At 38.6% G+C, this 15,825-nt stretch overlaps 1 protein-coding gene across 4 annotated transcripts in view; it reads right to left on the bottom strand.

Moving 5' to 3' along the window:
• PDGFD (platelet derived growth factor D) overlaps positions 1 to 15,825 on the bottom strand; it is a 229,547-nt gene that overhangs the window by 56,900 nt on the left and 156,822 nt on the right. For 3 of the 4 annotated variants that reach the window (XM_090030084.1, XM_090030074.1, XM_090030093.1), the window contains exons 4-5: positions 13,606 to 13,665; positions 6,831 to 7,032 (exon numbers count right to left, since the gene is read on the bottom strand). In XM_090030084.1, coding sequence (XP_089886210.1) covers positions 6,831 to 7,032; positions 13,606 to 13,665 — 262 coding nt within the window. The remainder of the gene's footprint in view (positions 1 to 6,830; positions 7,033 to 13,605; positions 13,666 to 15,825) is intronic. The other variant, XM_090030102.1, reaches the window with a different exon arrangement.

Genomic DNA, 15,825 nt, shown 5'->3' with positions numbered 1-15,825 from the left:
CAATTTTAGGAGCAGCACTGTGCTGCCTGGCTCGTACAGCTTGGCAGGGGCAATGTAGGGGTGTGATAAAGATTCATAGTGTTCTCCTCATAGCCTGGACAGGTGTCCTGCTTGCCTTGTCCTAGTTCACTACTGGGTAAACCATTGACAAGTCCAAGTGATACCATGTACAGTGGAGCTACCAACTCTCATTAGAGGTTCAAAATTGTGGATACACTAGCAAAGGCTGAAAAATAAAAATCCAGAGTTGGGGGGTGCAGGAGGGAGAGAGATCTGTATGCATAAGTCTCCAGTTTGATTCCAGTCTGACTACGCTCACTCCAAGTAGGACATACAGCTCATAACAAAAAGACTGTGCTGTCATTTGGATTTTGAACTCTTTTCTAGCAGTAATCATTTCCTCTTTTACATGATAGGATTTCTCAGAAAGCTAAATCCAGTTGTAGATTAATGCACTTCCAAAAATCCAGATTCCTTTAGCATAAAATTGTATATCAAGGATATGCCAGGCACTGCTGGGATATGAGGTGGCTCTGTGGCTGAATTTGAATCTTTGAGTCAGCCCTACATTTATACCAGTCAAATCCTCCAGTGGCATACGTAGGCATAACTCCATGTATCCATCATGAATAAACTTTATCAATTAAGTTATTCTGCTTTATATCGATTGAGAATTGGGCTCATACCTGTAAGTTTTCAATAAATATGTCTAATGATAACCACACTTTTTTTTTTTTACATTTTTAATTATGCTACATTCAATGTAGCTGAAATGTATTTCATAATTTCAAGATTTATCCAAGTCTTTCTTGGTGACAGGTAGAAGAAAGGATACTAACACTTGGATTTACACTTGAATCAGAACTCCCACATTAAACTCCAATACAGCAACTCCTATTTAGGAAAAGCAAAAAGTCAGAAATATCAATGGGATTAAAACTGTCCCTATGAAACAAGGTTCAGAATGTATGTACCTATTATAAACTAGCACACCAATTGTGGGGGGAATAGCAAAACAGGCCCAAACTATCAGTCATAAATAGGTGCAACTTCATTGAAATCAACAGAATTGAACCATCTTATGCTAGTGATAAAAAACAAGTGTAGGTTTCACCAGCCTTTAAAAAGGTTTACAACAAAAGCTTTCTGTTGCACTGAAGCGTGTTTTGAGTGCCCCACAATAATTGCGTATACAGCAACAAGGAAAATCCAATTAATCACAGTGGGCAAGAGCATGGCTAGTCAGTGGGTCTGACGTACAATGTGAAATGATGTTGGACAACTTACGCAATGTAGATAAAGTGGTTTCTGATGATGGATTTTAAGGATCGTTTCATGTTTTTTAAGGACATGCTATAGGATATACTTGTATTTAACAGTTATTTGAGAGGGCATTTAATGAACTCACAGCATATATATTTGACACGAACAGGCATTTTGCATTTCCGATGTTGTATTCAGTGTTGGATGCACTGCAGCTTGCTGGCAATTATCCCAGAACTTTTCAAGGAAGAGCACTTGGATGTTTGCAGTAATTTATTGGCTACTGTTTGCCAATGTCTGAGAAACGAGATTCTTAACTTCAAATTTTAGTTAGGTTCTTCCTAGTTGTTTTTAAGCAATGGTAATTAGGAGCTATGGTAAGTGTATGGTGAACTTGGAAGATTTAGAAATCTGTTTGCCTGTTTCCTTATGGAAATTGGAAATATTCCATCCAGACATGTGGTCAGTATTTTGCTACTCATCTTTCTACTCCTCCTCCAGAGCAATCTGGCAGTGAGAGTAAACGTTTATTTATTTAACTTGTAAAGCTGTCACCATAGACAGATGTTATTTCAAGAATGTCCCACCTGATTCATTTCTTCTGATAGCCAAAGGCTTTTTGCATACTATTTGCTAAACATAAAATAAGCAAAGAGAGAAAGTGTAGGGTCATAAGTCTGTGTAGTCTCTATTAGTGCCAGAATGCATCCATGTGTGTTCCTGTTTACTGAGATTATTTATGAAATGGATTTTCTTTTTTGAAGTTGACCCTTTTCTCTACATATCTCCTTCAGACCTTTCATTCTGCTTCTATTTTGAAACATATTTTAAGCCTGCCTTTTTTCCCAGAACCTTAACATAATGCCCGTTTAAAATCAATAACTTTGCTCTGAAAAATTGTCTTATTTTTTTACTTCTAAAGCAATTATATATATATATATATATACACATATATATATGAGAGTTAGGGATTTTTAAAAACTTACACTCAAACTTGGTGAAAAAGTTAAATGAAGCATAAAGATTGATGAAAATTTGTCTAAAAGTAATTGCATGGGGTGCTTGCTCTCTTTTTATATGAATTATTGTATTAACTAGTAGTAAAAGATGTATTAAATAATAAACTAGTTCTAATATCTATTGAAGAAACTGTTACAGTGAGAATAGCCACATTATCATGACATTGAAGTCAAGTGTAAGCTACTAAGGAAATTGCGAGGGGAATTATTGTTCAAGAGACATAATGAAAATTGTATGACCCTCTCTTTTTAACACTTAGGAAGAACACATTTAGAGTTCCTTATTCTAAAATATAGATGTAATTACCAAATCTAATTGAATATATCTAAAATCAAGGGTTATTTCAATCATTTACCTGTCATATTTCTTTATGGAGGAAGGATTTTTACCTAGTCCATCATTTAAAGATTTTGAAAACACAAATGCTTATTTCATAATAAGCTTCCTTATGAGTAGCAAAATGCAACCTTCAGGGCACATACATAGAATCAAATTTCAAACAGGCATGATGACATTATTACTATATTAATATATACCTAACTTAAATACTGTAAATCAAGGTTGTCCAACTGGTAACCCATGAGGGACTAATGTGAGGCCTTCAGTATCTCACCTGGTCACTGTTTCTTCATTGCTTTGGCTGCAATAGCAGCTGGAGTCTCCAGACTCCCCCTCCCTTTTCCAGCTGTCACTTCCTGCCCTTGCCCCAACCCCAATGCGGCAGTATAGGGAGTTAAAGGTGAATCTGGGGTAGGCGGAGAAATCAGAGTTATGTACGGAGGGATTTCACCCATATGGTGCAGCAGTAGGGTGGGGAGTGGAACCTGCACAAGTGTGTGGCACAGTGGTGGTAGGAGGAAGGAAGTGCCCACACAGTACACCTTGTACATCCCATGTGTGTGCAGCCCCTGCTGGTGTGGCCTCCAGGGGCTTAGAAGTTGGATAGCTCTATCGCAAATAAAGAGTAACCATATCCAAGTCAATGGAGTTATACCATTGTTATAGAGAGATCAAATACACAGATTTAGAACTTTTCAAACATTGTAGAAATGTCAGAAAGTTTTGAAATACCATACTCTTTTATCGCTTCTATTCTGATCCATAGCTTCATTCTTCATGGACTGACAAGTTTAAAAATATTATAGTTTTATGAGACATTTATGGAATTGTTCTGCTATTGCAGTTGATTATCTAGAAACACTACTTGCTAAACCCAGTTTTCAAGAACTGTTTGGCATGGGCAGGGAGTCAGATAACAGTGAAGTCACTAGCAATTCACATATATCATTTATGTGACATGTTCTGAAAATGCCAAGCGTTACCCAGGGATTACATCAAGTTGTGCTAATCTGCCTTTGAGACTGTTCTAGCCAAAAATAAAGTACAAAACCAAACTGGAAGTAAAGAAAGATACAAATCTGATATAAACAATGATACAATCTATTGTTCATTCAGCTATAAGATTACTTCAGTGCCTGTAAACAAGTCCTGGATTTCACACAGCCCATATTCAAAGACCCCAGTGCATTGCTACCTTAAATGATGTTATTTTTGTATTCTGTAAATGATTCTATTCTCAAATAATTTTATTTCTGTATGAAATTTCTGTACTCACATTTCAACATGTAAAACTTCTGCACTCCTGGCATATTAAAATTATGTGTATTTCTTGTTATCACTAGTTTATAACCAAGGAAAAGAATTTTGGATTGAATTTTTTGGGAATCTGGTTTGGGCAGGGCATTGTTGGTCAGAGTTTGCCAACAATCAGGTAGTCTGTGCTTTGCTTGGAACAAAGGTGTCCATGGATGCTTTTATGTTTTTCATTGTCAGCATGAAAAAAAGTCAATTAAAACATAAATTGGCAAACTCATTCCTTCTTCATAGCATTTTGCCAGGAGAAGTAGAATTCAGTGGAGAAATTGTAATGAATGTAGGTTTCCTGCAGGCAACCAGGAAGATCAGATAAGTACTTGGAGTCAATTTGATTGGGCTGGATAAAACACAGCATACTTTGTTTCAGATACAATACATTGTGCTGGCTCTGACTTGATTTGAGTGTTGAATGCAGTCTGGATAGAAGACTTAGTAAAGGATCAAGGTTTCTTGTCAGGCTATATTAAAAACAAATCAGACCCTTCATGCCTTTTGTATACATTTTCATCAGGTCTGAATCCAGTCTGGGAATGGTAGACACATAGCTGATTATATTCCATACATTCCAAATGAGATCAGATTATATCAGATGTCAAGTTCAATCTAAATGGAAGAAATGTGGCCTTAGTTTTCAAAAAAAAATGTGAAGGCTTTGGCTGGCTGTATTTTTCAGGTACTCAGATGGAATACCGTAAAAGAGCCTGATTTTCAGAGGCTGTATATGAAGTGCTTTCTAAAAATCAGCGTCCTTCAAAAGTTGAGCACTAAGGTATGAGACAACCACTACAACCATTTGCTTTAAAAATGTAGAATTATAGGTGTAACTTGAACTGAAATAGGACAAGGCCTCAAATTCTATTACTTCTGATGTGCCTGAATGGCAGTTTTTCAGCTGTGTATGTGGTGCTTTTGGCAATTCTTTTACCGTGCAGTATGGATACACTAGTATCCACACGGCTACTGCATATATGCTCATTAGCCTGTCTACTGGATGGACAAACATGCAGCTATATGCAAGCCCAACATATATATGTATATTTCACACTGGCAAAAGCCTTAGGATAACAAGGACAAGAATGAGCCTCACTTTTTTAGACCCAATAGCAGAGTGATTAGCATACTCGAGATAAAGGAGATGCAGGTTTTAGGTCCCCCTGTCACAGAGAGAACTTGAAGCTACACATTTTCAGCTGTTTACAGTAGCTCTCCAACTGCCATACCAGAGGTTAGGTGCTACCCGACCTTTCTCCAACCCTCCTTTTGAGCCTGGCCCCTGGGGAGACAAAAGTCAGAGAAATGGACACAGGAGGAAGAGAACAAGCAAGGGGGTGCATGTCTTACTGAGACTGATGCAACTCTTAAAGAGGGAACAAAAACTTCCTCACTCTTCTCCATCCACTTTATTCAATGATTATTAAATTCAAGGTTCAGTAGCTCAGCTTCAGAAGGAGTGCTCGAGAAGCGCTGGATCATTCCTAATATGTAATGTGGATGCTACAGCCCACCCTGTGCAGGGAATTTGGAGCAGCACAGGCCTAAAATCTTTCTAGGTGCTTGGGGGGTGGGGGGGAGAATCTGGGCTTTCCATTTTTTGAGCAGGTGCCCTAACCAGTAACTGGGGCTCAAATATTAGAGGTCCCATGGACTTGTTTTTTTCTTAGCCATGTACTTGCCCAGCCAGTGTTCAGCCTACTGAGCAGGTGCAATAGCTGTGTGAATAATTTCAGGTATAGACTGAATGGGTTACAGTCACATTTACAGTGCCTGTAAGAGGAAAATTAGCCTTTAGGCAAACAAAGGGAACAGGACTGTCCTGAAAGGGCTTTTCTCTTGGAGGTCATCTACAAACAGCATTTCCAGTACTGGTTCTAAAGTACTTAGCAGACAAATCCCAGGTCTTTCCTTGCACAAAAGAAAAATTAAAGATAGTGGAAGTTTAAAAAATGATGGTTTTGCAGAATCAGGTCTGCAATTTGCAGATTGTTTTAGAAAAGTTATTTGTGAAATCATATATGAATGCATGTATATTGAAATTGTAATGTAGGCTATTATTATAAGAACATTTATAATTCAAACTAAATTGTATTACATATAGGCTACTGGACTCTATAGTGATGTTTGCTCAGAAGAATTATGATAGAAACTCATATCTTTTCCACCACAAGGTACAATTTCAATGGACACAATGGTGGCATGACTGACCCTTCTGATCAATGTTCCCCATCACTATTGGTTTGTATCACCAACTTTACATTTAGTGGACAATTTGGAGTAAGGGAGGAAACAAGAAACATAATCCAGAAATGCATGCTTTGTTCAATTGCAATTAAAATGCTGAACCATACTAATGTTCCCCATCAACATAATGAAAATCAGTGAGATGCTTGCATCTTAAAAAAACCAGCTGCATATACAGGTGTTTGTACCAGATGCTTCCCTAAGCACAATATGATAAAAATAATTTTTCCCCACTCAATGTAGAACAGTCTTAAAGCAGGATATTTAAAGGAAGATGATAGTACAGGTAATTAGAAGCCCCATGCCTTACACACAATATAATACTTTAGTGGGAAGCTGAAAACCATCTGCCCTGTACATATATAATTTCAAGTGCCTGTGTCTTCATTTGTGAATTAATCATACTGATGGGCAGAAGCCAACTTGGTGACTTGGGTGACATCTTAATCAGACAGACTGAAAATATTTAAGGTTCAAACTCTCTCATCCTCAGAGCAAGTTACAGTCTATCACAACTGCGATTCATTCCACTGACTCCAACTTAAGCGAGGGTATAAAAAACTGGACTTGAAAATCAAATAAGGAACACTGGTAAGAAGTTTAAAGGAAACAACCAGTCTTAATACAAGAATTCATACTGTGGCTTTCCCTACCTTTGGACTTTCTGTCATGGTAGCTCCTGCCTCGATAGTGATGTCCAGCATCTGTGTACAGATTTTCAAGATCTTCTTGCCATGAATCCGGATTAAAGTGTTTGAGTAGCTCTTCCACAGTGTCAAATGCAGCAACGGTCTGGTCTAGAGCTTCCACAGTGAGGGTAGGGTCAGTCACTGATGGAGAGGGATAGGATACCCCCTAAGAGTGACATACAGCTCAATGTACTTTGAAAAATTATAGCATAACTCAATACAACTGACAGTAGGTACTAGAGAAGCTTTTCTCAATAGCTGATTCACTCTTGCAACGGAGACATTTTCCCTGATATTTACACACCATTTTTCGCCACCTTTTAAAGTCTTAACATTGGTTGTGCCACTGCAGGTAGAAACAGATGGTGATTTTTGAGTGGGATCAGTTGTGTGCTGGGATGTGTCCTAGCACAGTGATCCACTTCACTGGCATCTATAGAGTCACTGGGACCACTGTCCCAAAGGGTTGGGTCCCTACTGCTCCCAGGATTCAGAGGCCCAATCATACAGGATGGTGGGCCAAGGTGCTGCTTCCTAATTCAAAGCACTTGTCTACAAGTGTGGTATGCGAATCCCCATATGAGGAAAGGTCCTACTTGCAGATGTATGCCCTAAATCAAGGTACAGCAGTGAGATATGTGCGCTGCAGGATTCCCCATTACGCTCAAAAAGTAAACATATGGCCTCCCATTTAAAGCATCACAGACTGTGACAGCTTTTGATCATACCACCATTTTTGGCCCTTGAAGTGAGTGCAACAAAGGGCTAGGACATTATTTGCTCACAATATGTGCTACCACAAACATTTTTATGGTGGGACAAGGAGGGCATCTATTTTCACCCTGTCTGATGAAGAGCAGTGAAGCAGCACGGCTTTCTTCCCTTCTAAATAAGGGCAGACACTACAAGAATGGGTGGCACTGATGCTACTAGAAGGGGTTAGCCATTCCAAGAGACCATGCAGGGTGGGGAAAAGGCAGAGTTAGGTTTCTACTTCTCTCCCTGGCACGAAAATGAACAACTTCTCTCAGTATGCATGTAGACAAAAATTTCACTGAAATATCCATACATTACTATCTTAGGTATTTAATATGGTGGTCATTACTGCAATATCTGAATGCACTGGAATCCTTTTGTTATTGTCCTGAGACTCTTTATGTGACGCATCATGCGCCCATGCACTCTTTTTTACAGGCTGGCAATTGTGATATACAGAGTCAAAAGTCATCACCACAAAGGAATTCGAGGGACTGAATTCTGGTCTCCCAAGCTAGCAGTCTAACTACTGGACCATCCGTTCTCTCCTCAGTCCCTTTGAATTTAATTTAATAAGGCCTCAGAAAATACTTCAAAATTTTGGTCTCTGATATTAACAAATAAATCTACTTTAGAAGGCCAATAAACTTGAGAAAAATTGCTGAAGTACGTTAGAAAATTGTACTGCAAATTCTAACCAATCAAAAAGTGCAAAAATTGAGGGGATTACCACTTTTGTTAAACGTCGTAATGACTAACAAAATAAAAACAAGGATGTTACTATGCATTTAGATCTAAACACCAGTTTTTGAGGCATGCAGCTTGTACTGACTTCAACCGAAGTCAGTTCACATCTAAGGGAAAATTTCACATGCAAGAGTATGCATTTATAATGACTAACTTCACTTTTAGTAGAGCAAACTGTTTACTTTTTCCGTAACCTTCTTTTCAGTTCACAAATATTCAACATTATACTATTCTACTTCCCCTCAGTTCTCATCTTTTCTCAGCTCAGTGTGAAATATTCACTACAGATATGTTACTTTCTTAAGTGCCACCTCCACTTTCATAAGCACTACCTCCCACTCTTCATAAGTTTTAATTGTTTTATTTCTACAAAAAATAGCATATTGCACAGTACTTATTTTCAGACAAGGTAGTACAGGAGTTTAGAGCATTATTTTTAAATAAAAAGATCAGAAATAGAAAAATGGGGGAGGAAAAAACGCATCACTTTCTCCTCAAATCCTGGATCTGAAGCGATGGAAACATAGCCATATAGCTTAATGTCAGATAACCATTCAAAGTCCTCACTAGAAGGCTAATTATGGTCTGAACCTGCAAGGCCTACACACTGTTAATTTGTAATTAACTGTAGTTAGGTGAGCAGTCCCATTGTAATCAGTGGGGCTACTCATGTAAATAAACCTTCTCACTTATTTGCAGGAGTGGAGCCTGTCATGACTGGAGCACTAACTTTACTGTAAATTTAGTCCTTTTAAATATTCAGTCCTTTAAATAAAATCTGCTAGATTTAGAATCTTTAAGACAACTTGTATGGCTGTAAGTATGAGCCATCCAGATTATCAGGCCCCAGAGAGAAAAAAAAATAAATATCACAATGCTGTGTTGCCAAGCAATCAAGAAGAATTGCAGTTTTCTAACTATCACAACTACACTGGCAGTTGAAAATGGGTGCATATTATTAAGGTTCACCTTTGTACATATATGTATATGTACACATGTATACAAGGTACACATACATTTTCTGTACATATATGTATCCAGATAAACCTCAATAATATGTACCTATTTTCAAATGCCAGTGTAGCTGTAGCTTATTTCATATACTTAGACAGACAGACATACACACACACTTATCAATATCAAATACAAGGATTTTTTTTCAGTGAAAGTAGCTTAGAATTTATTAAGCCTTCCCATAGAGACTTCATCCAAAATAAGTTTCAGAGGCCACCCTTCTGCAACTGCAACTACAACTGTTCTACAATCCAGTGCTAAATACAGCACAATGCAGAAGAGCCTAGAAATTCATGATCCACTAAAAGAAAAACCATGCAACAAAGAACCTCAACTGACTTCTAAGAAATTGGGCATAAAAACTGTCAAATTGATGGGAGCCCTATGAGAACAAAAAATTCTCTGTAAGTGAAGTGAATAGTGTGCTGTTTAAAACAATGCTACAAGAAATTCAATGTGCTGGTCACAGTCATTAAATGTCAGTGATTACTTGCAGTATATTTTATATATATAAAAAAATCAAAATGCAATAAAATATCACAGGGTATTTATACATCAGAAAACAAATGGGTAGCAACTAATTTATAATCCCAAGCCACCACTGGAAAAAACTCTAGTACAAAGGGTAGAGAAATAGGAAAAAGATGCAAGAATGCTGAGTAAATACCAAAATTGTAAAGAGGCTGCCCCTTGTTGTGATGCCCTCTACTAGGGCAACTCAAGCACATGCAATTGTGTTGTTTGCTACAGGCTGTTTTCTACATGTTGTTTTCTACAGGCTGTTTTCTACAGGAAAAGTAGAAGAAGCCCCCTCAAAAGTAGGTAGAAGCCCTCTCAACAATGGAATTAATGCACTATCTCCTGTGGGTTAAGTGGTAGGCACCAGAGTTTGATACAGAAAGGTCAGGGGGTTAAATCTACAGTGCCACATGTATGTGACTGAGATGATGAGCATACGGTTTTTATGTGTTATGCCATGCATTTTAGTACATTCTGTGGGCAACTGGGAGATCAAATTGGCAACCTATAAATGTGCTCAGGGATGGGGTGGAGATGCATTTTAATTAGATTGGTTCCTGAAGAGCTCCTCTAATGAAAATGCCTCGGTGTCATATATAATAAGTTCCTGCACATTTAAAAATGGCTGCAGGATACTTTAACTAAAGCTCATTTGACGAGCTTTAGTTAAAGCACCTCAGTGGCCATTTTTAAACCCTCAGGGGCTTATACACATGACACAGCAGGGATGCTACAGCGTTTTAATTAGAATGCAGATTAATTGAGTCTGCTCTGATGCCTCCTAATTAAAACACATCAAAGCACATATACAGGCCCTTGTTGTAACTTTGTAGCACATTTCAAACTTAATAAAAGCTGGGGAAGATTTCACACCTTTTGTATGAAAGCACCTACATAAGATTTCTGAAAGAGAAATTTGCACATCTAGTTCGCATACAGAAGCAAGCTTAACATTCTCAGAGTGATGGGCAAGAATTATCAGAGGAATTATTACAGCAGTTCAGATAACTTATTGGCAGCTGCATCATGGACAGACCCAAGAGCAGGTTCAAAGCTGCCAACCCAACTGCCTCTCTTTTCTCCTGCCAAGAGTTAAATGTTAGCTTTAGAAAAAGATTGAGCCCCCTCTGTAATCTGGTTTCTGTGACTGCATCCAAAGATTGATGAATAGTAAAATATAAGAGGCTAACAACTACCAAGTAGCATGCTTCTTGTTGGTGACTTAGAAACAGTTCAATATTTTGTGACTGTTGTAGGACCACTGGCAACACTTTTCTTATTAGTGCCAAACCATTAGCTACTTTGGTACCTAATACAACTCACTACTATTCTATTAAATCTGCTAGAGTCTTCCTATGCTACTGGGGATGTGATTGCAATTCAGTGGGAAGTTTAATTATCATTTGATCAGATTATACACTGCACAACAAAAGATAAAGGCTGGACCTAATTGTTTTTCTGGGGCAAGAACCTATCCTGAGGATTTTTTTTGTGGGCTCTGGCATATGTGGCAAAAGGCAGATGGTAGCAGTGTTTTCTTAAGTGTCCTGAGCAAAAACATGAGGTGTGATTAAGTGGTTTGAGTTCAAGCCTGGGAATAGGAACACACATACTTGCTTACCCCAAAATTTCCTTTCCACAAGGAGCAAAGGTCACAGATCTTCTTACTATGCCTATTTGTGGGTTTGACAGGGATTTTGAAGCTCTTGATCATTGTGGAGTGGAGGAGCACATTGCTTGGCCAGTGACTGATGTGTCAGAGGTCTGCCATTCAGCCATGCTCACTAAAGCCCCTTTACAGAAGCTGAGGATCTGCTTTGCTGAAGAATTAAGAATTCTTCAGCTGTAAACCTGGCCCTACTACTGACTCTTTCTGTAGTCTTGGGCAAGTTACTTAACCTCTCTGGTTCAGGTTCTCAAGCTGTTAAATGAGGTAAACAATGCTTACTACCTAATGCTGGTACACTTGGGGTTAGAGGAAGGAAAGATGGTTTTTTAGTTAGGGCAGTAGAGTGGCTCAAAGAGACACTTCATGAATTCTTCACTTCCTATTAATAAAATAGAAAGTGCACTTTCCTATCTCACAGAGCTGTTGGGAGGATAAACACATGAATGATTCTGAAGCCCTGTGGGCCCCTCTCCTAGTGTAAATAAAGGCATGATGGGATCTAATGCGTAATGCCCACATTCACACCTCTGCCATGCAACGTGCATAGCAGGAGGCATGCCTGTGGGAATGTGGATGAGATCCTATCACACCTTATGGTTGGTGCATGGGGAGCCCAATCCTTTTGCACCAGCAAGAAGTAAGTTCCTGTGGCTGGGAGCCCCTCAGCTGACAGGACTCTCAGCCGCAGGGGTGCCCCACACACCTCTAAAACTGGGAGAACATAGATGATACAATTTTCCAGGTGCGGGGGTACACCAGGCACTCCACAGCACAGAGACTGCTGCTGCTGCAATCTGTCAGCAGGGAGGGCACCCCACAGCAGCTGCAATCTGCCAGCCATGGGGGCACAGACTACACACGCAAAATATGAAGATGGAAAGAAATCAACTACAACATTATTACACATACATAACACTGCATTCCAGCAATAACTTTAGAGCTGGCTGGACCTTTTTAAGACACCATAGTTAATTTATGTATGTAGGCAGTCTAATTGTGCAGTTAACCAGGTAATAGATGTAACATTTGGAGGGACCGATGGTAAGTGGCCATACAATGTATAGGGGAAAACCCCCAACTAAGGGGATTCAAACATGAAAAAAAGCTGTAATCAATGATGTAATCAATGTTAACCCCTTATTGTGGTGAGAGCAATTACTAAAATGCCATTTTCAGTGTAATTTGATCACATTCTCACAGCCATCTAAGGAGACTTACCTTACATTTTCTAATGACAATTTACAACATTCTGTGTATAAATATGGTATCAGATAAAAATGCATGAATTCATTTTAAACCCTGTGCTAGAATGAAACAAGTCGTCATTCTCCAAATATTTGTGATATCTTTTTCATGTAATGTCTGGTAGAACCAGGCCTTGATAATACTGATACTCAGAATTAAGATTCACAGAGCAACTACTCCCAGGATCTTAAAGCACTTCATCATGGAAGATAAGCATTCTTCCGAGCTTTCATCTCCCCTGTCAGTTCTACTTCAGTCACAGCCCTCTTCCTATGGTGTATGTAAGAGAGGCTGTCAAGAGAATCAGTATTGTGAGTGGGGCACTGGACAGACAGTAAGGTATCGCAGAGGGCCTGCCCCACTACCAAGTCTGCTCCTGGCATTTTCCTCCCACACACTGTGGATACAAAATCTACATTTTGCTTAAGAAATGTTGTTGGGCTGATTTCCTATTTGATAAAAATCAGATAATATGAATGAGGGATAAGATTTTTAATAGAATCTGTTTTTTAAAGTCAGATTTAATTGTCCAAAATGGAGATTTAAACTAGGATCTTTCGTCACTAGTTATATTAAAAAAAACAAAACAAACAGTTCTATATTGACTGTTGAAAGGGTAATCTGTTCTCCTAACAGCTGGTTTTTAAAGCTAATTATCACAAAAATTTACTTTGGTGTAGAAATACTATAACTCAAAACTTAAAACAGTCTGTACTTATTTCTGTACTGAGCTGGACTTAAGCCATACTGCCTATCTTTTCTTGGACAAAACAGTAACAAGCTACTTACTGAGACAGAGCTTGTGACAGATTCCCAGTTGGTTTCTGAGGCTGCGGGCTGGAAATCATCCTAAATGGGAAAAACCCACAGGAAAAATCACCGTCATAGCAATGTCCAGAAACAACAACAGGCCTTAAACAATGCCTCTGTGGCTTTGGTCCTTTGCCCTTTTAAAACCTCTTCCAAATAAAAGCACTCTGCCGCATATTTTTCCTACCCCCTTATACATGATATCATTATTTGCCTGTAGAGACATTTTTTTCATTCCATTTAAGAAAGGCATTTGCAAGTTTTTTGGGGCAGTGTCTGCTATTTATTATAGGTTTGTTCAGACTGGGTGAGCCCTAGCAGAAAAAGGTTCAACCCGTTTGAGGCATTTAGGTATACAATGAATGTTAAATAGCAACATTTTTCTCAAACATTATGGCAACCACAAATTTAAATTACAAATCTTGTTATAAAAAAACTAGACACCTATCAGTAGAGATTGTTTATAGGTTGGATGGCTCTACGGTAATAGGTAATAATTACTTAAATTGTTTGCAAGCCAGCTGAAGATAAATACAACAGTACACAAGTATTACTTAGTTCCATTACAGTTTTGCCCATTTCCACTTAAAAGTGTATTTACTGAAAGCATCAAAAAACGATGAAAGGAAAGCTGCACCAAATATAATGGCTCTCTCTCTTTCTCTCTCTCATACTCATATATATATGATAGAATGAATTGTTATATCTTCCTGTTGCAGTGCAACCTGCATATGCCAGCTGGTTTGAGGGAACTGGGAATTGGACACAGACAGCTAAATTTTCAATCCTCATAATAGAACTACCAAATAAATGCCATTTAAAATAAAGGGGTAGGTGGAACCTCAGCTACACCAGTTTACATTAACTATGGATCTACTACAGATTTGTTTGTGTGTTGGCAATGAGTAAAAGATACAAACTGGCTGCCAGATCTTTGGCTGGATTAAATCTGCTTTGCTCTACTGACTTCACTTCCAAGCAGGAACACACACACATGCGCGCATGCGTGCACGCACACACACACACATGCTTTTTTCTGAATGTGACAAGAGAAAATTGAACACACAGTATGCTAGCTCATCAATAAATCTGTCACAGTTTTCTCTCTCCCTCCGTCAGGAAGGAACCTAACTACTTTCAAATAGTCCATGTAGTCAATATAACAGTCTTCATATTGCTAAAGGAGAAAAAGGCATCTTATATGTCTTAAATTTTCCAGAATGTATAGACATTATGGCTGGAAGGGGCCTCGGGAGATCATCGAGTCCAGCCCCCTACCCCAAGGGCAGGAAGTCAGCTGGGGTCATAGGATCCCAGCGAGATAAACATCCAAATGTTTCTTACAGGAGTCTAGAGCAGGTGCTTGGGGGCTTGGACAGTAAAGAAGTTCTTCCTTATTTATTTATTGTTATTATTATTTGTTTATTTATTCACTCTCTCTTTCTCCCTCATTGAAGTGCTCCTTTCCCTGAAAGGGCCAAAGCCCCCAGGATTTTAAGGTGTCCTTCTGCTTTATGAAGTTTAGATTATTCAGCCATGGAATACACAGTATGCAGTGTCATATAGATGGCCAGTTAAATTACACAGATACTCAAGAGTGAATAATTCATGTAGATAGTTTTACAAATAACCCACAGGACAAAATATATTTGCATCTATAATTAATTATAAACAGCATACCAATTTGTAAGCTCTAGAAGAGTTCAAGAAGAATGGACTAACTTTGCTAGATTAATTGCAGATTAGTTGGTCCATTCCAGTTAACTTTGCTATTAAACTAGAATGAATTCAGAATCCCTGATAACCTCAGTCCACAGACTGCCCGATAACCTCAGTCACTTAAAAAACTTCATGACCAACTCCATTCCATCGTTGGATTGCCTTCCGCATCGCCTCAGGAAACGTGGCATTGAGTTTTGAAGTATTAATCTAATACAGGACCATGCTGCCTTTTTCATTGCTCAGAGAAGATTGCAGATGTGAAATGGCCTTGTGTTTGAAATATCTTTGCTCTCTTATGCTGTTTGTCTAACATTAGATACGGAAACTGTTTCTTCAGTCTGTGATTCTTTTGAGATAGCTGATGCTAGGCCAATATTCCACAATCACTGAAATGACTAGGTACGCCACCTGCCTCTTTAGATCTCACTGATGATGACTATATATTTTGTCTTGGTGATTGCACTTCAGCTACTAAAA

Source organism: Crocodylus siamensis, chromosome 1 (genome assembly GCF_052110815.1).
Source record: "Crocodylus siamensis isolate JL-2025a chromosome 1, ASM5211081v1, whole genome shotgun sequence".
NCBI lineage: Eukaryota > Metazoa > Chordata > Crocodylia > Crocodylidae > Crocodylus > Crocodylus siamensis.
This window is presented reverse-complemented; position numbering and strand designations above follow the sequence as displayed.